The sequence below is a fragment of the Schistocerca cancellata genome, chromosome 6 (genome assembly GCF_023864275.1).
Source record: "Schistocerca cancellata isolate TAMUIC-IGC-003103 chromosome 6, iqSchCanc2.1, whole genome shotgun sequence".
NCBI classification, from domain to species: Eukaryota; Metazoa; Arthropoda; class Insecta; order Orthoptera; family Acrididae; genus Schistocerca; species Schistocerca cancellata.
In genome coordinates this window covers 317,222,326-317,245,097 of record NC_064631.1, presented here as the reverse complement: position 1 = coordinate 317,245,097, position 22,772 = coordinate 317,222,326, and the positions used below count along the sequence as shown (strand labels likewise).

Below are 22,772 nucleotides of genomic sequence, written 5' to 3'. Positions count from 1 at the left end.
ATCAAAGGGACAGATATCGATGATTTTCGCGAAATGCTCAGAAAACTGATACAGTTGTATTTGCAGGATGGAAGAGACTATGGAAAGAGCGACAGGCAAAGATTAATATCAACTGATACATCTGTAAGACGAAGTATGCATGACGCCTGTAACAGCCTATCTGATCAGACATTATTCCAAGACTTTTTCTGAAAGATAAGAAAAAGTTCTATAACATAGTGAATTTAAATTTTCTCTACAGTCACTGAAGGGGCCCATTTTGCGCTGAAATAGAAGACAACAAAGAAAAATCTGACATATTCGATCATGCATTTTTTTTAAATCGTTCACCCTAATGCCTCATTCTTTGATTGTACCATCTGATCGCTGCAGAAACCTTTGCAGAAAAACGTGTTTGCTATTTTTTCATGTTCATTTGTAGATTTTTTTCTAAGTGAATTAATTACTTTGACAGAATCTTCCAGTAGTTGCTTTTGCTGATATATAAATGTAGCTTGTTCCACAGCCCTGACTATTCTATAATGAACTGAGATTTAAAAAGAAAAATATTATGAATGGATTATGTGATAATTAGATTTTATGGTTTGTTTTGAATGAATCACAGGAAATAATGCACACAAATTAGGCTCTGATTTTTCACTTTAGGAGAATAATGATCCTCTTTTGTTTCAGCACCATGAGACAATATGCTACACTTACTTTATACTTAAATTGTGGAATTGAGTAGTTTTGTTTAGTAGTGGAGGAAGCGTATTCAGCCTGTGCACTGTGAATCTCGTTCATTCACGTTCGGTTTCTTTGTTGAGGATACTCTCAATTTTTATTTTCCTACCAAAATGTGCTTTTCATTCCAAGCTCACCTCGTGAATATTAAGATGTCATAAGAGTCTCTGAACTCCATGGTACTATCAGCTAAACAAAATATTTTTCATTGTAGTAGTATTTTTAATACTGTGTGCTTCGTATAAGCAACAGATAGCTTCTGTGTCTTTTATACTACGATTCTTTCTAGCATCTTTACGTACTTACAGAATATTTTGATCTTACAATAAATGCTACTAATTAGAATGTTCTAGTTAGTTTTTAGTGTCGAAATAGTGTACCTTTCTTCTGTTTCCCAGCTTCGAGTGAGAATTCTGACTCCATTTTGGTGAATTGACCAATTGAGCCCTTTTGTACTTACCGTTCTCTGATAATGGGGCAACCAAGCCATTCAAAAGGTCCTCTTAACATTGCACTGCAATTCATGAATATAAACCGTAATTCTCTTAAATAGTCAGAATCTAGAAACTAAAGAAATCTTTAGCCAGTCATCCAACTGCGCTGCACGACACGCGTGAAAAATTATTCCGTAGGAATGGGTTTATGAACTTTGATCAGAGTATTTATTTAATAACCGTAGTCTGATGAGCTGCTTAGAAGTGCAGACGAACGACTAAATAAAAAGTTTGTTGAAAGTGGGAATAATTTTATGGTATGATTTGAATTTGTGTATATTGTATTATTATTCTACTGTGCATGAATAAACTGAACAAGGGGAATCGTGTTACTATTTGCATATACTTACGAACGAAAAAACACAAGACACGAACGTAATGAATTACGGTATAATACTACACAAACGTATTTTTTTAAATTAATAACGTTTAAAATTCGCTACGAACCGTCGAAACAGTCAACGCAAGTGAAACAATATTACATACGTCAAATTCACACGATAGGTATTAAGCATAATGCTTTTAATTTTTTCATTCCAGTCTGTGCATAACGGTTATAATGCTTCACTTACAATAATGCCATATGTATTCAATGTCAGATACCATAAACTGATACTGTAACCAGGTCATGGTTCGATCGAAAGGATCATGAAAAAGGATACAACAGCCTTCGCATTGATTGAGGTTCCCATACAGATTTGGCTTTCGTGGAAGTAAGAGGCCGCTGAATATATTTTTGTGTTTTAGGTCTGTTGAATAGAGTATCAGAAGGGAAAATGTCCCTCGGTCCTTTCTTCCGACTGCCATTTACTGACCTTACGGGCTGTATGGTCAACCATCAACACTATTCACGATGTGCCGACTTTGAAATGAAAATGATGGATTGTTTGGAGGCTTATGGTGTTGAGAGGGGAAAGGAGAAGTGCAAGACATTAATTGAAGATTTCAAAGAGTGTGCATTGCGAACTAAACAGGTTTGTACTTATAATATTCCTTTGATGTGTTAGTGGTGCTTTCCCTAGAGTTATTGAAATTAAAATGATTCAGAACTTTTTTTAAAAATGCTTGTGTAGTTTTCCCCACTGACTTTTCCTCTGATTACTTTTTCGGAAACTTTTTGTTATCATGTAACTGATTCTTCCTTTCTAATAGTCCCCATCCACAGTGTTAAATGTAGTCACTGATATTTTGTGTCAGGTACCAGAGTGCTGTTATAATTTAAGCAAAACGTTTGCTGGAATGCTTAACGTATTTTGGATTTTCGTCAATTACCTTATTCGTACAAACAGTGGTTGAAATCTTTGACACTACAAAAGGACTACCACGTCATGTGCCAAGAGTTAGGAGAATTTAAACCAAAATTTAAAAATGCGAGAACAAACCCAGATTCCCATTATCATAAATTTGCAAGTAATAATTTTATGTAAGATTTGTGTGTTAGGGGAGGCCTACTTTATTTTATCATTTACCCCTGATGTGTCAAGTAGCACAGATTTCCTAGTAATGATTTTCTTTGAAAGATAATATGGTTGAACCTCCATTGTCTATAATGCGACCCCTCTTGCGCCAGCTATATTTAGTAATTCACTCGATGGCATCTGTATGTCACACTGAAACAAAGTTTTTCACAACCAATTACACATTCTTGTAATTCACTTACACACAGTGACCTATTTTGAAACTGTTCAAAGTGAAGACCAGAGACTAAATCCATGCATTACAATGAAACTCGAGTAATTCCTTGACAGAGATGAAAGCGGAGTTCACTTTGTTTTACACCATTGTTTGCACGAATTGTGTATGGCAGGCGTGTAATTCCTGCTTCACCAGTAATTTCCACACTGTGTTCTTTGAATTGTGTTACATCGACTAGTTGACAGGTGCTTATTGATGACTCTTCTACAACGTGGTCCAATGTAATCTCTAAAAATTCTGCAGTATGAACAATTATTTGTAAGAATACTGATCAGCCCCCAGAGAAATGAATGAACCAGTATATTGTGAGTTTCTATGCAATGTCATAAACTACTTCTGATTGGGATAATGTCTGTTGCAAAACATTTCTGTGTACATCTGTTAAGTTTTCGAGGCACCAAATTCTGCTGTACTGAAAGTGCATGCCTGAGAGTTCTTGTAATTAATAGTGCTTCCTCTTTGATAACACATTATGTACTGTAAACTGTGATGAACTCCAATGGGAATGCATCACATAAGACATGTACTGTTCTTCAAGATAATCCCACCAACCACAATATGGTGGACAGTCATTTGTTATGAGAAAAGCAGTTTTTCAAGAAATGCCTCGTATGCATTGCTCATTTAAGACCTTGTATCGTCTGCAATATCAATTTCCGACATTTGGTGAGTTATCTTAAAGTAGTGACTACAGGACCTTAAGGGGCTCCGGAACGCCCTATACTTGCAATGTTAAAATAATGCTTATAAATTACATCTTTCCTCATAAAGTATTTGAGGTAGGAAGTTGAACTTTTTACAGATTATTTATTGGAATATGGGCTACAACTTAACACAGGGATTTTACAAAATTTTAGTTCAGTTATTAAAGATGATTTTTTTTCAATTGTAATGAAAATTCACAACATTTTTTTGCAATTTTTTATTTATATATTAAAAAATATACAGTTTTTTGGAAAAAGGCTGTGTTAAATTATGCAGAAGGTACTGTGTAACATTTACTGAAAGTTTGAAACAAATATGTTTGGAAGATCCTTAGGAAACATGTAATTAGTATGAGAAAATAAAAGTTTTGGGAATCGAGCGACAAAGATTGGATTAACTTTTTAGTGCATTCCAGGTCCATAGGATGGATTATCTTCATCCTCTGCAAACTCCTCCTCCAGCTTCCTCTTGTTCCTCCTCCTGTTTACTCTTGCTTGTATTTCTAGACTCTTTACAGCCCTGTCTGCAGCCCGAAGGCGTTCCTTGTCTAAAGCAAGCATCGCTCGTACCATGTTAGAACCTATCTTCATTCCCATATTTCTAAATACCTTGCACCTTACAATGTTGCCATCATTGAAAGTCGCAACAGCATCATACACACCAAAGTGAAGTGTTTCTATTCCAACAAATACAGTCTTGGGGATTCTCGACCATATAACACTATTTACACTTTCATTGGGGTTTTGAGTTTTTCCGTGAATACACTTTTTCAACAGTTCAGGTGCTGCTAAGTCTCTGAAAATAGGTTTTATCACCTCCATTATTGCATGAGGCAGACTATGCTTATGAGTGTACACTTCACCAGTTAGCAGTCCTTTGTTATATTTACACCAACTGTCTTCTTCTTTGGGACACAAGCTATGTTGGGGATTTTCATCGGTTGAAGAAGTATGAAAAAAAAGAGCCCAAACAGCCTTCTTCATTTCATCGACACTTTGTGTATTTTGCCTAATAGCCATTCCATAATTGTTATGTATTTTGTCAATTACACTGTCAGTTAACCTTCCCTTCCCATCCAACCCTTTACCATCACTGAGTTTTTGTTTTTTGTACGAAGCTTTCAGTCGCCGAAGTCTTGTTCCCATTCGCTTCTGTACGTGTCCAATACACTCAAATTTCTGCACTACAACATCTTCACCATAGGGCTTCAGTCCTTGAACATGTTTGAAACTTCTAGAATCACCGTCACCAAGGTAATTAACATATCACACTTTATCACACGCCTCAGAACGCTGGAATATACTGGCAACACCAGCCATTTCCATTCCCCCACTACTGCCACTATAGTTAGCTTTGCAATTATTTTCATGTGTACCTTTATATTTTTGTGGACATCTACAATACTTTGATATTACTGCTACATCTAAAACTTTCCCTGTATACATACTGGTGGCAGATACTACACCATGAAGAGATGTGTGTCCCCGTTTATGCCAGGTACCATCGAACGCTGCAGTCAAATCTCTGTTACCATTATTTTCCATTACTGCCTCTTCCACAGAGTTCTTCATAGATTCTATACAGACATCTTCTACTTTAGACCCTATTAATTTATTATAGGTCGTAAACTTGGTTGGGGGATTTGGAAGATTCATGATGCCACAGAAAATTGCACCTGCAGTAGCACCCTTACCAACTGAACACAAGGAATAAACAAATCTAATGTTGTGTTCGTAGATTTTGCTACCATTTTCTTCAGTTGCAGTTACTGCAACACTGTTCCAAAAGGTGGTCTTGTATGAACACTTTATCACATTTCAGTTGTATTTCACTAGCAAGTCCTACGTGCTTTATTATGGAGAGTTCCAGACCAACTTCACTACAATGAATACATCTTACACAGTTTGAAAAAATTCCTTTGAGAACCGACATATCAAATATTTCATTCACATCCGATTCGCCCATAAAACATTCATAGTTTTCACTCATTGAACCAAGCTTCTTCTGTGAAGTATTTTCTTTCCCACTTTGACTGCTATGGGCAGGTGTACTTGAGAGGTTAGGTTCACTCACTTGGTTATCGTCTTTATTGTTTACAGTAATAACACATACCTTTGGCTTTCCAACATTTCTCCTTTTCTTAAAAGCCTTCAGAGGATTTCTAATAACTTTACTTTTACTCATTATTATACTTCAACAAAACAGAGACTCAAGAAACAGAAGTAATTACGAATATTTTCGAGATAACAACAGAGTAAATAAACATGAAACAATCGACAATCACACCAGCGATATATATTGAACCATCACAGGTTAGCCACAACACATATTTTATCTCGCATCACTAAAATGTACCTGATGAACACGGACGTTAATAATAACACCATTTGACAGCAGTTTAACAGCGCCACAGTGGGTCACGCCCATGTAGAACACATTTCAAAAAAAATTTAAAAATAGTTGTCTTCGGAATTGAATAAATTATATATCTATCAAAAGGTAATAGTCTGCAGATTCAGAAAACGCGAAAAAGTAAAAATTGAACTTTTCATGATTTTGAGCCTTTCCAGAGCCCCTTAACTGACTGGCCACCTTTGATTTTCTTCATACTTGTTGGACTTGAATTTCAGTGCCCTTACATCAATTTCTGAAAGCAGTAAGTCACAATTCTTGAAAAAACTGCCCTATAAAATTAGATTAGGTGCTGTTAAGTACAAAACATAAAATAAAAACAATTGCAGCCCTCGGTTGCAAAAAATGAAGTCCTTTTGACCTAGATTTCAGTCACTTCTAAGAGTGCCTTCATCAGAAATAAAACATTTAGAACTGGCATGGGGGGGGGGGAGGGGGAAGCAGCAGAAAAGGAGAGAAATAAATAAAAATAATAATAAAAAGAGACTGGGTGTGGTGATGGCTGTGTAGTGCTGAAATGGGTGCAGGGAAGGGACTGGATGGTTGGGGACAGCGACTAACAAAGGCTGAGACCAGGAGGGTTATGTAACCTCCACAGTCACCCATCCAGCCCCTTCCCTGCCCCCATTCCAGCACTACACAGTCGTCATTCCACCACCACACCCAGTCTTTTTTTATTTATTTATTTATTTCCTTTTCTGCTGCTCCCTACCCCCCTCCCCACCTCTCCCCTGCCCACCGCCTAACCTGCAGCACTTCCCTGTCTGCCAACCCCAACATGCTATCCGTCCCCTCCCCACCCCAGCCTCCTCCTTTCCTGTAGCCAGTCGCCACTCCCATCATGCGCTGGTGCTGCTGCTTGCAGTGTGGTTTCAGTTGCCTGAGACTGCAGTCGTGTGTGTGTGTGTGTGTGTGTGTGTGTGTGTGTGTGTGTGTGTGTGTGTGTGTGTGTGTGTGTGCGTGCGTGTGTGCGTGCACGCGTGCCGCACACATATGTGTGTCTATTGTTGACAAAGGCCATTGGCCGAAAGCTTTAAGGGTGAAAATCTTTTTGTTGTGCCTATCTGCAACTTCGCATCTCCGCTATATAGTGAGTGGCAACTTTCCTTCCCATAATATTGTTACATTCCATCCTGCATTTTCCATTGTTTGGAAAATGTTAATAGGTCAGTAATACTTTGTACATAACAGTGATCAAAAATCTTCTAATCTTCAAAGCCAAGTTTTTCGATATGTTTTGCGAATTGCTTTGTACGTGTTTAGGAAATTCATGTCAGGGCACTGGACCTTCAGATCCGATAAGCATGAAGAAAATAGATGAAGGCCAGTCCATAAGGGTCCCTTGTTAATCTAGGCTCCTCTGGTGTTGGTATAATTCATATCCCAAAAATTAGGAATAACCTGTATGTCAGAGGAAGTAAGTCAGAATAGCTTTAGCTGTTTTGTTGAAATCACCCTGATAACATTTAAAACTCCCCTCAAGTAGTTATGTTTCCATTGCTGCTCAAAAATTCGTCTAGGCAAAATCACTCAGTGGAAACTCCAGGATGGAAGAAAGACAATATTATAAAAAGGATAGATTGATAATCACCATATAGTGGAGCTGTCGAATCGCAGACTGATTTGTCTGCGACTCATCATCTCCTCTATATGGGGAGTACTGATCTGTCCTTTTCACAATATTGTCAAAAGTTCCTTCCATTTTCTGTTCTTGTATGACTGTCACTACTAGTTTGCAAGTCTCCAAGGTTGGCTCGGGAGCTGTATTGCCTGGTGTCACTTTTACTTTTGTCTTCTGTCAGTAGTACTAAACCTTTTGCCTTTTGAATGTAAGTATTGGCTGGTAACTCAGTTAGGAAAATGTCTTAACCTCATTACTGCAAACAATAGCTGTCTTACCGGCCAGTACTTAACTTCAAAAATGTGAAGTGTGTACTACTACCAATAGACAAAAGTAAGTAAACACTGTTCTAGTTTTTGGAACTATGATTAGTGTTACATTGTCACATTTACATTTTTTTAATAGTAACCAAAAAAAATTATATTTACCATTTCAGACAACAGAAAATCCAGGATGGAATGTTAGAATGTTATGAAAAGGATAGTTGCTGCTCACCATATAGCAGAGATGTTGAGTCACAGATAGGCACAGCAAAAGAACTGTCAGAAAGTGAACTTTCCCCCGATAGCCGCCCCCCCCCCCCTCCCTCCCTCCTTCCTCACTCACGCTCATCCAACAATTTCTTTTAGCAGATCAATTTTGATCATAGCTGTTTGAGTCATTTGACAAATGACAGTGTCTTTGACAAAAGCAAGACAATCAACTGCAATTATTGTGTGATTAGAACATCCAAAAGCAGATGTAGGTCATGCCAGTTAATTTATTGAAAAAATAAATAGAAAGCAACTGACAGAGTTCTCTTACTGTCTTGAAAACTTTTGTACAAATGTAAATGAAACTGCACACAATTACTGTTGCACCATTTGGAGTCCTTATTAGCAAGTACAGGAAGGTCCAAGTTACAATGTCAACAGTATTATGAAAAGGATAGACAGCAACTCACTGTAAGGAGACAGTTATGGACAGTCACCATGAAAAGACTGTTACATATAAGCTTACAGCCAAAGCCTTCTTCAGAAAAACCGAGCGAAGTGGCGCAGTGGTTAGCACACTGGACTCGCATTTGGGAGGACGACGGTTCAATCCCGTGTCCGGCCATCCTGATTTAGGTTTTCCGTGATTTCCCTAGATCACTTCTTCAAATGCTGGGATGGCTCCTTCGAAAGGGCACAGCCGGTTTCCTTCCCCATCCTTCCCTAATCCGAGCTTGTGCTCCGTCTCTAATGACCTCGTTGTCGACGGGACGTTAAACACTAATCTCCTCCTCCTCCTCCTCCTCCTCCTCCTTCAGAAAAGGCAGACACACACATGCATTCACACAAGCAAATACGCATCACACACTACCACTATTTCTGGTCAGAACTTCACTAAAACATGTTGAACAGAGCAACAATCTGGAGTAGGAGGGGGGAGGGATAGCAGGGTAAGGATGAGGGAAGAGGAACCAGAGCTGCCTGGAAGAGCATGCATGGACTGGAGGTTGCTAGACAGGGCTGCCAAGCACAGTGTCAGAAGGCTGTGAGGGTGGGAGAGAGAGAGAGAGGGGGGGGGGGGGGCAGAAGCGGGAGCAGAAAGGAGAGAAGCAGAGAACGGGGGTAAGACCAATGGGTGTGTCTGCAGAGACAGGCGCACAATAAGGGTGAGGGGAAGCGAATAGTGAGGACAGGACAGGACAGAGGTGTTGTATTATGTGGGGACAAGAGGTTTCTGTAGGTTGAGGCTGGGATGATTTCAGGTATAGAGAATGTGTTTTAAGGATAACTCCCATATGTGCAGTTCAGAAAAGTTGGTGGTGGAAGTGGGAATCCAGGTGGCTCGAGTTGTGAAGCATTTATTAAAATCGAACATGTTACATTCAGCTACATGTTGTGCCACAGAGTGGTCCATTTCGCTCATGACCTTAATTTTTTGACCATTCATCCTGGTGGACATATGGCTGGTGGTCGTACAAATATAAAAAGCTGAGCAATGATTACAGCAGAGCTGGTATATGACATCAGTGCTTTTTCAAGTGGCCTGGCCTCTGATGGGGTAGGATGAGCCTGTGATACAATTGCAATAAAAAGTGCTGGGTGGGTGGATTGGGCAGATTTTGCATCTGAGTCTTTCACAGGTATACGATCCCTGTAGCAAGGGACTGGGATTGGGAGTGGTATAGGGATAGATCTGGACATTGGATAGGCGATGGAAAATGATTTTAGGAGGGGTAGGTGATGGAAAACTACTTCAGAAGGGGTAGGAAACTTCTTGGGTAGGATGCCCTTAATTTCAGGGCATGATGATAGATAACTGAAGCTCTGTTGAAGGGTGTGTATCAGCTGTTCCAATCTGGTGTGGTACTGGCTGACGAAGGGACACCCCCTTTGTAGGTGGTGGTATGGTTGGGGGTGGGTGGGGTATGGCATGGGAAGTCCATTTTTGGACTAGGTCTTGGAGGATAGTGCATGTCTGTGGAGGACTTGGTGAGACCTTCAGCATACTGGATGAGGGGGGGCTTTCGTCACTGCAGATAGGCCATCATGGGTGACCAGGCAGTATGGGAGGAATTTTTGTGTGTGGAAGGGATGGCAGCTGTCAAAATGCTGGTACTGTTCATAATTGGTGGGTTTAATGTGGACAGAGTTGTGAGTGGAGCCATCAGAGGTGAGGTGGTCAATGTTAATGAAGGTCACACACAGTGCTGAGGAGGACCAAGTGAAATGGATGGGTAAGAAGGTGTTGAGGTTGTGAAGGAATGAATGTAGGGTGTCCTGGCCTTTAGTCCAGATCATAAAGATAACATCAATGAAACTGAACAATATCAGGTGTTTGGGGTTTTCGGAGGGAAAATAGGTTTCTTCTAGACCAGTGGTAGTCAGCCTGGTCCCTACTACCCACTAGTGAGTGTTCCAGATTTCATGGTAGGCAATAGGAGTTTCAAAAACATTCTCACTAGGTTATCATAATATTTTGACATGAAGTATGTGGTGAGTAATTATTAGTATATGCTTTTACTCACTGTAATTCTACCTTATAAATTTTATAAAGTAAATTTACTTCCCTACTGTATAAAACACCATTACTGTGGAACCAGTTGGCGTTTAGAAAATTTTACCAGTGTCACAGATACAAAAGTATACAGTGGGTAAAAAAAGATTGACTGCCCCTGCTCTAGATGACCCATAAACAGGCTAGCATAGGACAGTGCCTTGCAGATGCACATGGCTGTGCTGCAGATTAATTTGTATACCTTCCCTTCAAAGTAGTAGTAGTTGTGTGTTGGGGTATAGTTAGTGAGATGTAAGAGGAGTGAGGTAGTGGATTTGGAGTGGGAAGGACATTGGTATTGTTCAATAGCGGCAAGACCATGGGCATGGGGGATTGGGTGTTTAGGGAGGTGGTGGCAGCAGTGATGAATAGTGATCCATGTGGTAGAGGGGCAGGGATGACAGAGAGTTGGTGAAAGAATGGGCTGGTGTCTTTGATGTGGTAGCATAAATTGTGGGCAGTAGGTTGGAGGTGTTGGACAATGAGGGCTGATATTCTTTCAGTGGGAGCACAATAACCATCCACAAAGGGACATCCAGGATTGTTGGGTTTGTGGATTTTCAAGATCATGTAGAAGTTGGGTGCGTGGAATGTCATAGAGATGAGGAGGGAAATCGATTCAGGGGCAAGGTTAGGCTTCAAACACGGATTCTAGGAGGGGATCACACTGGCCGAGTTTATAGGTAGGGTAGAGGCCTCCCACCAGGCAGTTGCTGAGAGTCATAATGACATTAAATGAAGACTAACTGAAACCCTCAGCTGCCGACAGGTTTTGTTGATATACCTCAATGTGGACAGCTGAAAATGTGTGGCCCGACCGGGACTCGAACCCGGGATCTCCTGCTTACATGGCAGACGCTCTATCCATCTGAGCCACTGAGGACACAGATGAATAGCGTGACTGCAGGGACTTATCCCTCGCACGCTTCCCATGAGACTCACATTCCCAACTGTCCACAATTCTACCTATGTAATGTACCTTACAGACATTTGCCCATTCACTCATTACTCGCGCATGTTTTGGCGATTCCCGTAAGAGTTAGGGCAACCTGTGCGCATTCGCACAGACGAAGGTCAATGGCTGGGTAGCCTTTGAACTATATATATGAAGACAGTAACTGTTCTCGAGCAGGAGATCCCGGGTTCGAGTCCCGGTCGGGGCACACATTTTCAGCTGTCCACATAGAGGTATATCAACAACACCTATCGGCAGCTGAGGGTTTCAGTTAGTCATCATTTATTCCAGGGAAAAGCTGCACGGTCATCTACAGTATATGTTCTTTCGAGAACAGTTACTGTCTTCATTTATAATGACATTAGTTGAGCCTTTGTCTGCATATAGGATGATTAGGTCAGGATCTGTTTCCAGGCGGTGTATAATTGTCCTTCCTTCTGCCGAAAGGTTGGTGTTCTTAGGAAGGGACCTGGAGAAGTACGGTCCCAACATCTTTCAGGTTCCAAACCCACCACCCCATTCCTCATCCACCTTACTAACTACTCTGCCACTGTTTCGGTGAAGCTCACAGTTTGCAGCACTGTCCCCAAAACTGAACATGGCCCTTTGGTTCTGAGTTGAATGGAAGGACTGAACCAGATACTTTGAAGGTTCTGTGACAAGCCAAGCTGTGACTTAATGGACTTGCACCATAGGATTGAGAGCTATAGTGTCCTGCTAAACAGGTCAGGTGTGCAGTGCACATCATAGGGAGCTACTCAGGTAGATGACTGTGTGTGTGGTGCAACAATGGTTTTTTAGATTAGGTGACTCTCCATACACTTCAGATTGTAATAGCCACAGGAACCCCAAAAGTATCAGTGAAATATAGAAAGAAATTTCTCCCACTGGTGAGAGTATTAAAATCATAGCGGTTAACTGCCGCTCCTGAAAAGCATTGAAGCCCGCATAATTCTAGGTACAGAAAGCTGTTTGAAACCTGAAATTAATAGTAATGAGATTTTTGGGGAAAATTTAAGAACATATTAAAAGGATAGGCTAATGGGAAATGGGTGTGGTGTATTTGTCGCAATATACAAGAAACTCAAATCCGTTGAGATAGAAATTGCAGCCATGTGTGAGATTGTTCGGGAATGACTAAGTATCAGGGATAGCATAAAATGGTAATTGGATCCTTCTATCGCCCACCAGACTCGTCTCCTGATGTAACCAAAAACTTATTGGGAGAAACTCCTTCCACTGGTAAGTAAGCTCCCCAATCTTAGTGTAATCATTGGAGGAGACTTAAAATCATCCAACTATCAATTGCGTAATTTTAAATTTTGATAGTGGTGCATCAGACATCCTGTCAGACATTACTAAATGCCTTCCCTGAAAACTACCTCAAACAGATAGCTAGGAGCACCACTCATGATGGAAATATGTTGCATCTAATAGCAGCAAATGGACCTGACCTCTTTGAGGATGTCCATATCGAAACTTGTGTCACTGACCATGACATGGTTGTGGCAGCAATGATTACCAAAGTACAAAGGACAACTAAAACAAACAAAAAGGTATTAATGTTCAGCAAACTAGATAAAATTTGTAAGTGTCATATCTCAGTGAGGAACTTGTAACTTTCAGCACAGGGAAGGATCGTGTAGAGGAACTATGGCTCAGGTTTAAAAGAATAGTGGACCATGCATTGTATAGAACAGTTCATAAGGGGAGGGAACCTCCTTAGTCACTGCAAAGAACTTCTAAAGAAACAGAGATTACTGTATAATACGTGTGAAACAAAGTGTATGGCTATAGATAGTGTTGATAGTTGTGGTCTTCAGTCTGAAGACTGATTTGGTGCAGCTCTCCATGCTACTGTCTGTGGTTACTGTATTCATCTCTTGGTCTTCCTCTGCAATTTTTACCCCCCAAACTTCCCTCAAATACTTAATTGGCAATCCCTTGAAGTCTCTTGTCTCTCCAATTCTGTTCAGTACTTCCTCATTAGTTACATGATCGACCCATCTAATCTTCAAATTCTTCTGTCCTCTTTAGTTACATGATCAACGTATCTAATCTTCAGAATTCTTCTGTAGCACCGCATTTCGAAAGCTTGTTTGACATCTGTACATGTCTATACTCCATACAAATACTTTCAGAAAAGACTTCCTGACACTTAAATCGGTACTCGATGTTAACAGATTTCTCTTCTACAGAAATTCCTTCCTTGCCATTGCCAGTCTACATTTTATATCCTCTCTGTTTCAGTCATCATCAGTTATTTTGCTCCCCAAATAGCAAAACTTACCTACTACTTTAAGTGTCTCATTTCCTAATCTAATTCCCCCAGCATCACCTGATTTAATTTGACTGTATTCCATTATCATCATCTTGCTTTTGTTGTGTTCATCTTACATGCTCCTTTCAAGACACTGTCCATTATATTCAACTGCTCTTCCAAGTCCTCTGCTGTCTCTGATAGAATTTCAATGTCATTGGCAAACCTCAAAGTTTATATTCCTTCTCCGTGGATTTTAATTCCTACTCCAAATTTTTCATTTCTCTCCTTCACTGCTTGCTCAGTACACAGATGGATTAACATCAGGGATAGGCTATAACCCTGTCTCACTCCATTCTCAGCCACTCCTTCCCTTTCGTGCCCCTCGACTCTTATAACTGCTATCTGGTTTTTGTACAAATTGTAAATAGCCTTTCACTCCCTGAATTTGATCCCTCCCATCTTCAGAATTTGAAAGAGAGTTTTCCAGTCAACATTGTCAAAAGCTTTCTCTAAGCCTGCAAATGCTATAAACGTAGGTTTGCCTTTCCTTAACCTGTCTTTTGAGATAAGTCATAGGGTCAGTATTACCTAGCATGTTCCTACATTTCTCTTGAATGCAAACTGATCTTCCCCAAGGTCTGTACCTACCAGTTTTCCCATTCTTCTGCAAAGAATTCATGTTAGTATTTTTCAGCAACAACTTATGAAACTGATAATTTGACCAGTTTCACACCTATCAGCAACAGCTTTATTTGGAATTGGAACTGCCACATTCTTCTTGAAGTCTTAGGGTATTTCAGCTGTCTCATACATCCTGCACACCAGGTGGAAGAACTGTGTCATGGCTTGCTTTCCCAAGACTATCAGTAGTTCTGACGGAATGTCGTCTACTCCTGGCGCCTTGGTTCGACTTAGATCTTTCACAGCTCTGTCAGATTCTTCTCGCAGTATCATACCTCCCACTCTTCTTGATCAACGTCCACTTCCCTTTCTATAATATTGCTTTCAAGTTTGTGTGTCTTGTATAGATCTTTTATATACTCCTTCCACCTTCCACTGTTCAGCTTTCCCTTCTTTGCTTAGAAGTGGTTTACCTTCTGAGCTCTTGATTTTCTTACAGCTGCTTCTCTTTTCCCCAAAGGCCTCCTTAATTTTCCTGTAGATTGTATCTGTCTTTCCCGAAGTGAAATATGCTTCTAAATCCTTATATTTGTCCTCTAGCCATTCATCTTTTGGTGTATTTTTAATTTTTTTTCTTTGATCAGTTAAATCCAATCTCTCTTGTGCTATCCAAGGATTCCTAATAAGCCTCATCTTTTTACTTATTTGATCATCTGCTGCCTGCACTATTTCATATCTTACAGCTACCCATTTTCTTCTGCTTTATTATTTTCTCATGTTCTAGTCAACCATTGCTTGTTGCTCCCTCTGAGGCTCTCAGCAACCTCTGGTCCTTTCAACTTATCCCGGTTCCATCTCCCTAAGTTCCTACCTTTTTCCAGTTTCTTCAGTTGTAATCTACTGTTGTGGTCCACATCTGCCCCTTGGAGGTCTTAAAATTTGGAATCTGGTTCCCAAATCTCTGCCCAACCATTATTTAATAAATCTGAAACCTTCTGGTGTCCCCTGATCTCTTCCACGTGTACAACCTTCTTTTATGATTCTTACACCAAGTGTTAGTGATGATTAAAGTTCGCTCTTTACAAAATTTTGCCAAGTGGCTTCCTCTTTCATTCCTTTCTCCCCAGTCCATATTCACCTACTATTTTCCTTCTTGTCATTTTCCTGCTATTGAATTCCAGTCACCTATCACAATTACGTTTTTGTCTCCTTTCACTGTCTGGGTAATTTCTTTTGCCTCAATTTCAATCTCATCACCTGGAGAGCTACTTGGCATGTAAACTTATGCTACAGTGGTTCATTTTTAAACCCACTAATGCATTACTCCTCTTTGACTTTTTTTTAAAATAACTCTGTTTTCACCTGACCAGAAATCCCGTTCTTCCTGCCACCGAACATTGCTAATCCCCACTATATGTAACTTCAATCTATTCAGTTCACTTTTGAAATTTCCTAACCTACTTGCCTGCTCCGATCAGTAGAATGCCAGTCTTGTTTCTCTTGATGGCGACATTCTCCTGAGTAGTCCCCGCCCGGAGATCTGAATGGAGGACTATTTTACCTCCAGGATATTTTACCCACGAGGACACCATCACCACTTAATGATACAATAGAGCTGCATGTCCTTGGAAAAAATTACGGCTGTAGTTTCCCCTTTATTTCAACCATTCGTAGTACCAGCACAGCAAGGGCATTTTGGTTGATGTACAAGGTCAGATCAGTCAATCATCCAGATTGTTGCTCATGCATCTAGTGAAAAGGCTGCTAACCTTCTTCAGGAACCACATGTTTGTCCTCTCAAAAGATTCCTCTCCATTGTGGTTGTAACTACAGTACGGCTATCTATATCACTGAGGCACGCAAGCCACTCCACTGACAGTGAGATCCATGATTCATGGGAGGCAATAGAGAGATGCTGAATGAAATTTTTTTACTGTCAAGAGAGCAATGCGTAATGCCTTCAGTGAGTGCCATATCAGAATATTGTCAAATGATCTTTCGCAAAACCCAGTGAAATTCTGGTCATACGTAAAGACTGTTAGTGGCACCAAAGATAGTGTCCATCCCTTAGTGAATGACAGAAACTGAAATTGAGGCTAGCAAATCAAAAGCTGAAATGCTTAACTCCATTTTCAAATGTTCCTTTACAATGGAAAACCAGGGAGAATTGCCCCAATTTAATCCTCGTACCTCCGGAAACACGAATGAAATTAGTATTAGTGTCAGTGAAGTTGAGAAACAGCTGAAATTGTTAAAATTGCACAAATCTCCTGTGCCAGATGGAATCCCTGTCAGATTCTATACAGAATTTGCGGCTGAGTTGGCCACTCTTCTGACTATAATGTATCAATGATGCCTCAAACAAAAAACTGTGTCCAGTTCTGGGAAAAAAGCACAGGTCACAACTGTCTGCATGAAGGATAGTAGAAGTGATCGACAAAACTAACTTCCAGTATTCTTGCCATTGATTTGCTGTAGAATCTTACAAATACTCTGAGCTCAAACATAATGAGGTATCTTGATGGTTCCAAACACACTGATCTTGTGAAACCCAGCTCACACTTTTCTCACATGACATATTGAAAGTTTTGGATCAAGGCAGTCAGGTAGATGCAATATTTCTTGATTTCTGAAAAGCAGTACCCCAACTACACTTATTGTCAAAAGTATGATCATATGGGGTATCAAGTGACATTTGTGACTGGATTTAGGACTTTTTGGTAAGGATGAGGACATAGCATGTTACCTTGGATGGAGAGTCAGCATCAAATGTAGAAGTATCATCAGGCGTGCCCCAGGGAACTGTGTTGGGACCTTGCTGTTCACATTGTGTATTAAGTTCTTGGAGACAAAATAGTAAAATCAGGCTTTTTGCAGATGATGTAGTTATCTGTAATGAAGTACTATGCGAAAGAAGCTGCATAAATATTCTGTCAGATCTCAATAAGATTTCAAAGTGTTCACAAAATGAAAAAATGTAGCACTCTGTGATTGTAACAACAATGAATCACTGTTACTATCGGCCAACTCATACAAATACCTGGGTATTCTCCTTTGAAGGGAAGGTATAGAAACAAATCTGCAACACAACCATGTGCACTCCTATGGCACATTGTAAGGATATGGAATGGCATGAATCACATAGGCTCAGTCATGGGTAAAGCACGTCAATGTATTGATAGTGCACTCAATCTACAAAGGAGATTACTAACAAATCACCTGTGCAACTGGTTCTAGAATATTGCTCAAGTGTGTGGGACCGATACCAAATAAGACTAACAGCAGATATTGAACGTATACAGAGAAAAGGCAGCACGAATGGTACCAGATTTGTTTGATCCATGGGAGGGTGTCACAGACACACTGAAGGAATGGAACTGGAAGACTCTTGAAGGCAGACGTGAACTATCCTGAGGAAGTATGTTAACAAAGTTTTAGGAACCGCCTTTAAATGGTGACTAGGTACCTCAATTATCTACATATTGCTTACATAAGGATTGTGAGAATAAGGTTAGAATAATTACTGCATGCACAGAGGCATTCAAACAATCATTCTTCCCACGCTCCACACCTGAATTGAATGGAAAGAAACCCTAATAACAGGTACAATGGGATGTACACTCTGCCATGCACCTAATGGTGTTTTGCAGAGTATAGATGTAAATGTATATATCCTAACACACACTACTTCTTCTCTGAAGGGAAAATATAGAAACAAATCCACAGCATAGCAATGGGCACCCTCATGGAATCCTCGTATGCCAGCCTGATTAAGATTCATCTGGAGGAAAGCCTCCCTAGCCTGCCAAAACCCCAAGTCTCTGGTTTGGCCACCCAAAGTTCATCTTCATGATCTGGACTGAGCAAGGATATCCTATCCTCATTCCTTCATAACCTTAACACCTTCTCTCCTATCCACTTCACTTGGACCTCTTCAGCCCACCATGCCACCTTCTTAGATGTTGACCACCTCTTCCCTGATGGCTCCATTCACACATCTGTCCACATTAAACCCACCAACAGTACCTACATTACAACAGTTGCCATCCCTTCCTCCCCCAAAAAAATCCCTCTTATGCTGCTGGCCACCCAGGGGCAGCTTATCTGCCGTGATGGGAGCTCTCTTGCCAGTATGCTGAAGGTCTCACAAAGATCCAGTCTGGAAACAGATTTCTCAGGCCATATCTTCCCCCCCCCCCTTTTCCCCAATCCTCCCACCACTCCCAAGAACCAAGTACAGAGTGTGCCCTCTTCATCATCCTATACCACCCCAACCTGGAACAACTGAACCACAGGCTAACCGAGAAGCTTTCGACCCCTCCTAAAGTGGTGTTCTGTCCCCAATCCAACCTCCACATCATCCTAGTCTGTCTCTATGCCATTCCCAAACCTAACCCCTTGGCACATGTATTATATCTCTGTGGGAGACCCAGGTGAAAGACCTGCCCACTCTACCCATCCAACACTTTCCATGAGAGGCTGGGCAACCTATGAAAGCTGCCATGTCATGTACCAGCTCTGCTGCAATCCTTGCACAGCATTTTATACTGCTATGACTACCAACCAGCTATCTACCAGGATGAATGGCCACCGCCACCTTGTGGCCAAGAGCAAAGTGGATCACCCTGTTAGAAAACATGAAGCTTAACATAACAGGCTTGATTTCAATATGTCTTCACAACCTGGACCACCTGGATCCTCTCCTCCAACACTAACTTTCCTGAACTGCACATACAACAGTTATCCTTACAATATATTCTCCACTCCTGCAATCATCCCAGCCTCAACCTACAGTAGCCCCACACACTCCACCCAACTGTTTCCACCACCTCTGTCTTTGTCATGTCCTCACAATTCACGACTCCTAAGCCTCATTATGTGCTGCTCTCTGCCAGCAAATCCATTGGTCTGTTCTCCTTCTCTGCTCCTCATTCCTCGTTGCATTCCCCCTCCTTTACGATGTATCATGCATCTGTAACAGTCTGTGTGTATTTTACTGTTGCAGTAGATTATAAACATTAATCTCTGGCACTTGGAAGTACTTGCAGAGGTACGGTGGCCCATTACGGGACAATTTTGGACTCTTCTTCTGTGCCTTACATGTACTCACTTCCCAATACAATTGAGTACATTGCATTTTTCAGTTGGTTACACTCCAAAGTATACAACATTTGCCTTATGCAACATCTCTTGTATATTCTGGCTGTCAACCAATGGCCTGCTTTGTCTTAGAGACATCGACAGCCAAGTTTTTGACTCACTGGGGATCCTGTGGTTCGAAACATCCCCTAGGCAGGATGTAAGCGGCTTGAAGTAACAGCTCACTGCAGCAAGTGCCACAATGCACCGTAATATCACCACCCACCACCCTATTTTGCAGGTGTGCTGTGTTCATCCCAGGATACAGAACATGTACAAACAAAACAATTTCTGTGTACAGAAGGTGGGTCACAAATGTCTAATAAACTAGAAAAGAAAGTTCCTCTTTGATAGTCACTGACATCATTTGTCAGATTGAAGGGGTATGGTATAACACATTGTTTTAAGCTAAAGTGATCTGATACATAACACCCTCCTCACAGCATCCCGATACTGCGCCTGGTGGATCTGTCCTTCCGCCTCTAGTCCATGCATGCTTGCAGGCAGTGCTGACTCCTCTTCCACCACCCATATCCTGATGCTATCCCTCCCCTTTGCTCACCTCACTCCATATTGCTTCTGTGCGAAGTGGTCCAGTTGCATTCTGGCCAGAACAGCTGGAGATAGTGGTTGTGTGTGTGTGTGTGTGTGTGTGTGTGTGTGTGTGTGTGTGTGTGTGTGTGTGTAAAAGAGGTGTGCTTGCTTGTGTGAATGTGTATGTGTTTTTTTCTTTTCTAAAGGAGGCTTTGGCCAAAAGCTTATATGTAACAGTCTCTTTATTATGCCTGTCTGCAACTCATTGTGTTGTCTTTACGGTGAGTAGCAATCTGTCTTTTTCCATATTATTATTATCGTCGTCGTCGTCGTCATCATCGTCATCATCATCATCATCATCATCATCATCATCATCAAGTAGATGTGAGAAGAAATCAAAATTTAGACACACACTGTCAGAGTTGTAAAAGACCAATAGATCTCATACGTAAATTTAGTAAAGAAGCTCAGTGGCCTTAAATATGAATCTTTGGAACCGAGGGTATGCATGACATTATGGTGCGTACTGAGGTTTAAAGGCAATCACTCATCCCTTACTCCATTACATGATTAGAATAAGGGAATGGTTTATGTATTGTTGATAAGGATAGATGTCAATATGTGAACAACATTATCAGCTATTTAGTTTGTAGAAACAGATTTTTTTCTCATTGCAAGATTAAACATACCCGAAGTATTTTTGCTGAAAAAGCACTAAGCTTGGGTTTGAAAACCCATCTTTTGTCACTAAAATCCTCCAACTTTGGTGGAAGTCTTCTGCAACTTAATGTTGCACACTTTTAGAATGGTTAATGAAGATTATGCCCATAATACAAAGATGGTACCTCAAACTTGTACTAACTGAATGGAATTTGCAATTCCTTTTATGAAATTTATGTTGTCAAGCAAATTCTTGAGCGTGAATAGAAGTACTGCAATGTTAGTGTAAGAATCCAAGCTTGTTAAATAAGTCTACAGAGGTTTATCAATTAATACCACACACCCTGTTGCCTCACATTTGGGGTAAAATTATTCCCATAACAAGGTAATATAATAGCACACCAAATGTCATGAGCAAATGGAAAGTACTGCACAAAGTTAATACGCAGCATTATTCATAGTACTTTCACAGATCAGAAGGCTACACGAAAACAAAACAGAGAAAAATTACACGTCTGTGGACAGAGAATCTCTCAAAATTTGGATTCATGCTACGCTTGTAGTGTAGTCGTAGACTGCACCAATAGGGAGCTGATGTGTCAGATCATGTAGACAAATCATTCACTCTGTATTATTGCATCAAATTAGTTGGGCTTGTGTATAGGCAACCCAGTGAATAGATTTCCAAGGCAGGCTGTGTTGAACCTTCTGTTGTGACTTCAATGAATTCCATGCAAATATTTACATTTGCCACATCACAAATGGAATTCACATTAAGCAGCTATAATGTGAGTTGGAACTTGTAGAGACACTCTGTCCAGAAATATGTGTCTATTTTCTGTATGTCTTGTAGCTTCCTTGCAGCTGTCTTCTGAAACCTTGGACATACTTACCAATAACTCTATATTGGAATTTCCACATGTAACAACACTTTCAACAAATGACAATGCTACATTCTGTTGAAAAGGCAAAACTTGATATTTACTGCCACTAAATAAAGAAATGGTGATGCAAGTTTGTGTGAAATTGTGTAGGTGGTGGGTTTTGACTTCTTGTGTTGGGCAGAAGGGCTAGTATGGAACACTGCTCCCTGTAGGTCTCTGTTAATGAATTGAAGTTTACCATTATTGCCTTTCATTAAGCTTTATAAATGAATGGAGATATTAAACTTCATGTGTGTAGTTGTATTTGTTATTTTTATTTTAACAGTTTCATAATTTATCTCGTGCTTATATTCCACATTAACAGAAACTTTCCTAATATTTTGTAGAAACTCCGTATTCGAGAAATGAGATTAGAGCGCCACCGACAGTACTTTGCTGGGGAACGTCCACGAGAAGAACTTTATGCAAAACCACCAACAGATGATAGTTTTTAAAGAGCAAAAGTATGAAAACAGTGTTAATTTTAAAAAAAAATCACTGAAAATAAAACCAGGATTTGTATCTTGTAGTTGTGAATAATAAAATAGGTGTTTCCATAAGAATATGCTCATGTGAAGTAAGTTACTGTACCATTTTTCTTCCATTTTTGCAGGTGATATCTTTGTTTCCAGGAATACTAAACTACAAAAAGTCATACAAAATTCAGTCAACTGCTACGATCAAGCTCAAAGCACAGCAAAAGTTGTAAGACATGAATACTCCATTGGGCTTCAGCTCCTTGTGTGTGACATGCAGCACAGACCCTTCACCCTGTGGCTCATACGTGGTTTATTTTGGAAAGACATTTGTTGGTACAATTTTGCAGTGGATGCAGATGTTGGCTTTCTAGGTACAGCTGAGCCTTTCAGAACTCTTAAACACTTTCACTTATAGGGGTTGACTGTTCTATTTTCCTATAAAACACACATTGTTAAAATTTGAGAAAGTTATTTTGCACATAATCAATGTTGTGTAAAACTTCATCTGATGTGTTTGTATT

The 22,772-nt window shown here is 40.3% G+C and overlaps 1 protein-coding gene across 1 annotated transcript; it reads left to right on the top strand.

Annotated features, from left to right (window-relative positions):
- Nucleotides 1-1,335: 1,335 nt before the first annotated feature.
- LOC126191538 (NADH dehydrogenase [ubiquinone] iron-sulfur protein 5) lies at nt 1,336-22,335 on the top strand. Its single transcript, XM_049932442.1, has 3 exons — nt 1,336-1,474; nt 1,965-2,191; nt 22,120-22,335. The coding sequence occupies exons 2-3, from the start codon at nt 1,994-1,996 to the stop codon at nt 22,225-22,227; spliced, it is 306 nt and encodes a 101-aa protein (XP_049788399.1). The 5' UTR covers nt 1,336-1,474; nt 1,965-1,993; the 3' UTR covers nt 22,228-22,335.
- Nucleotides 22,336-22,772: the final 437 nt, after the last annotated feature.

Excerpts from the sequence above, each read along its gene's own strand:
- LOC126191538 (XM_049932442.1), top strand. The coding sequence starts at position 1,994 with ATGTCCCTCGGTCCTTTCTTCCGACTGCCATTTACTGACCTTACGGGC. Across the intron at positions 2,192-22,119 it reads GTGCATTGCGAACTAAACAG|AAACTCCGTATTCGAGAAAT; the intron begins GTTTGTACTTAT and ends AATATTTTGTAG.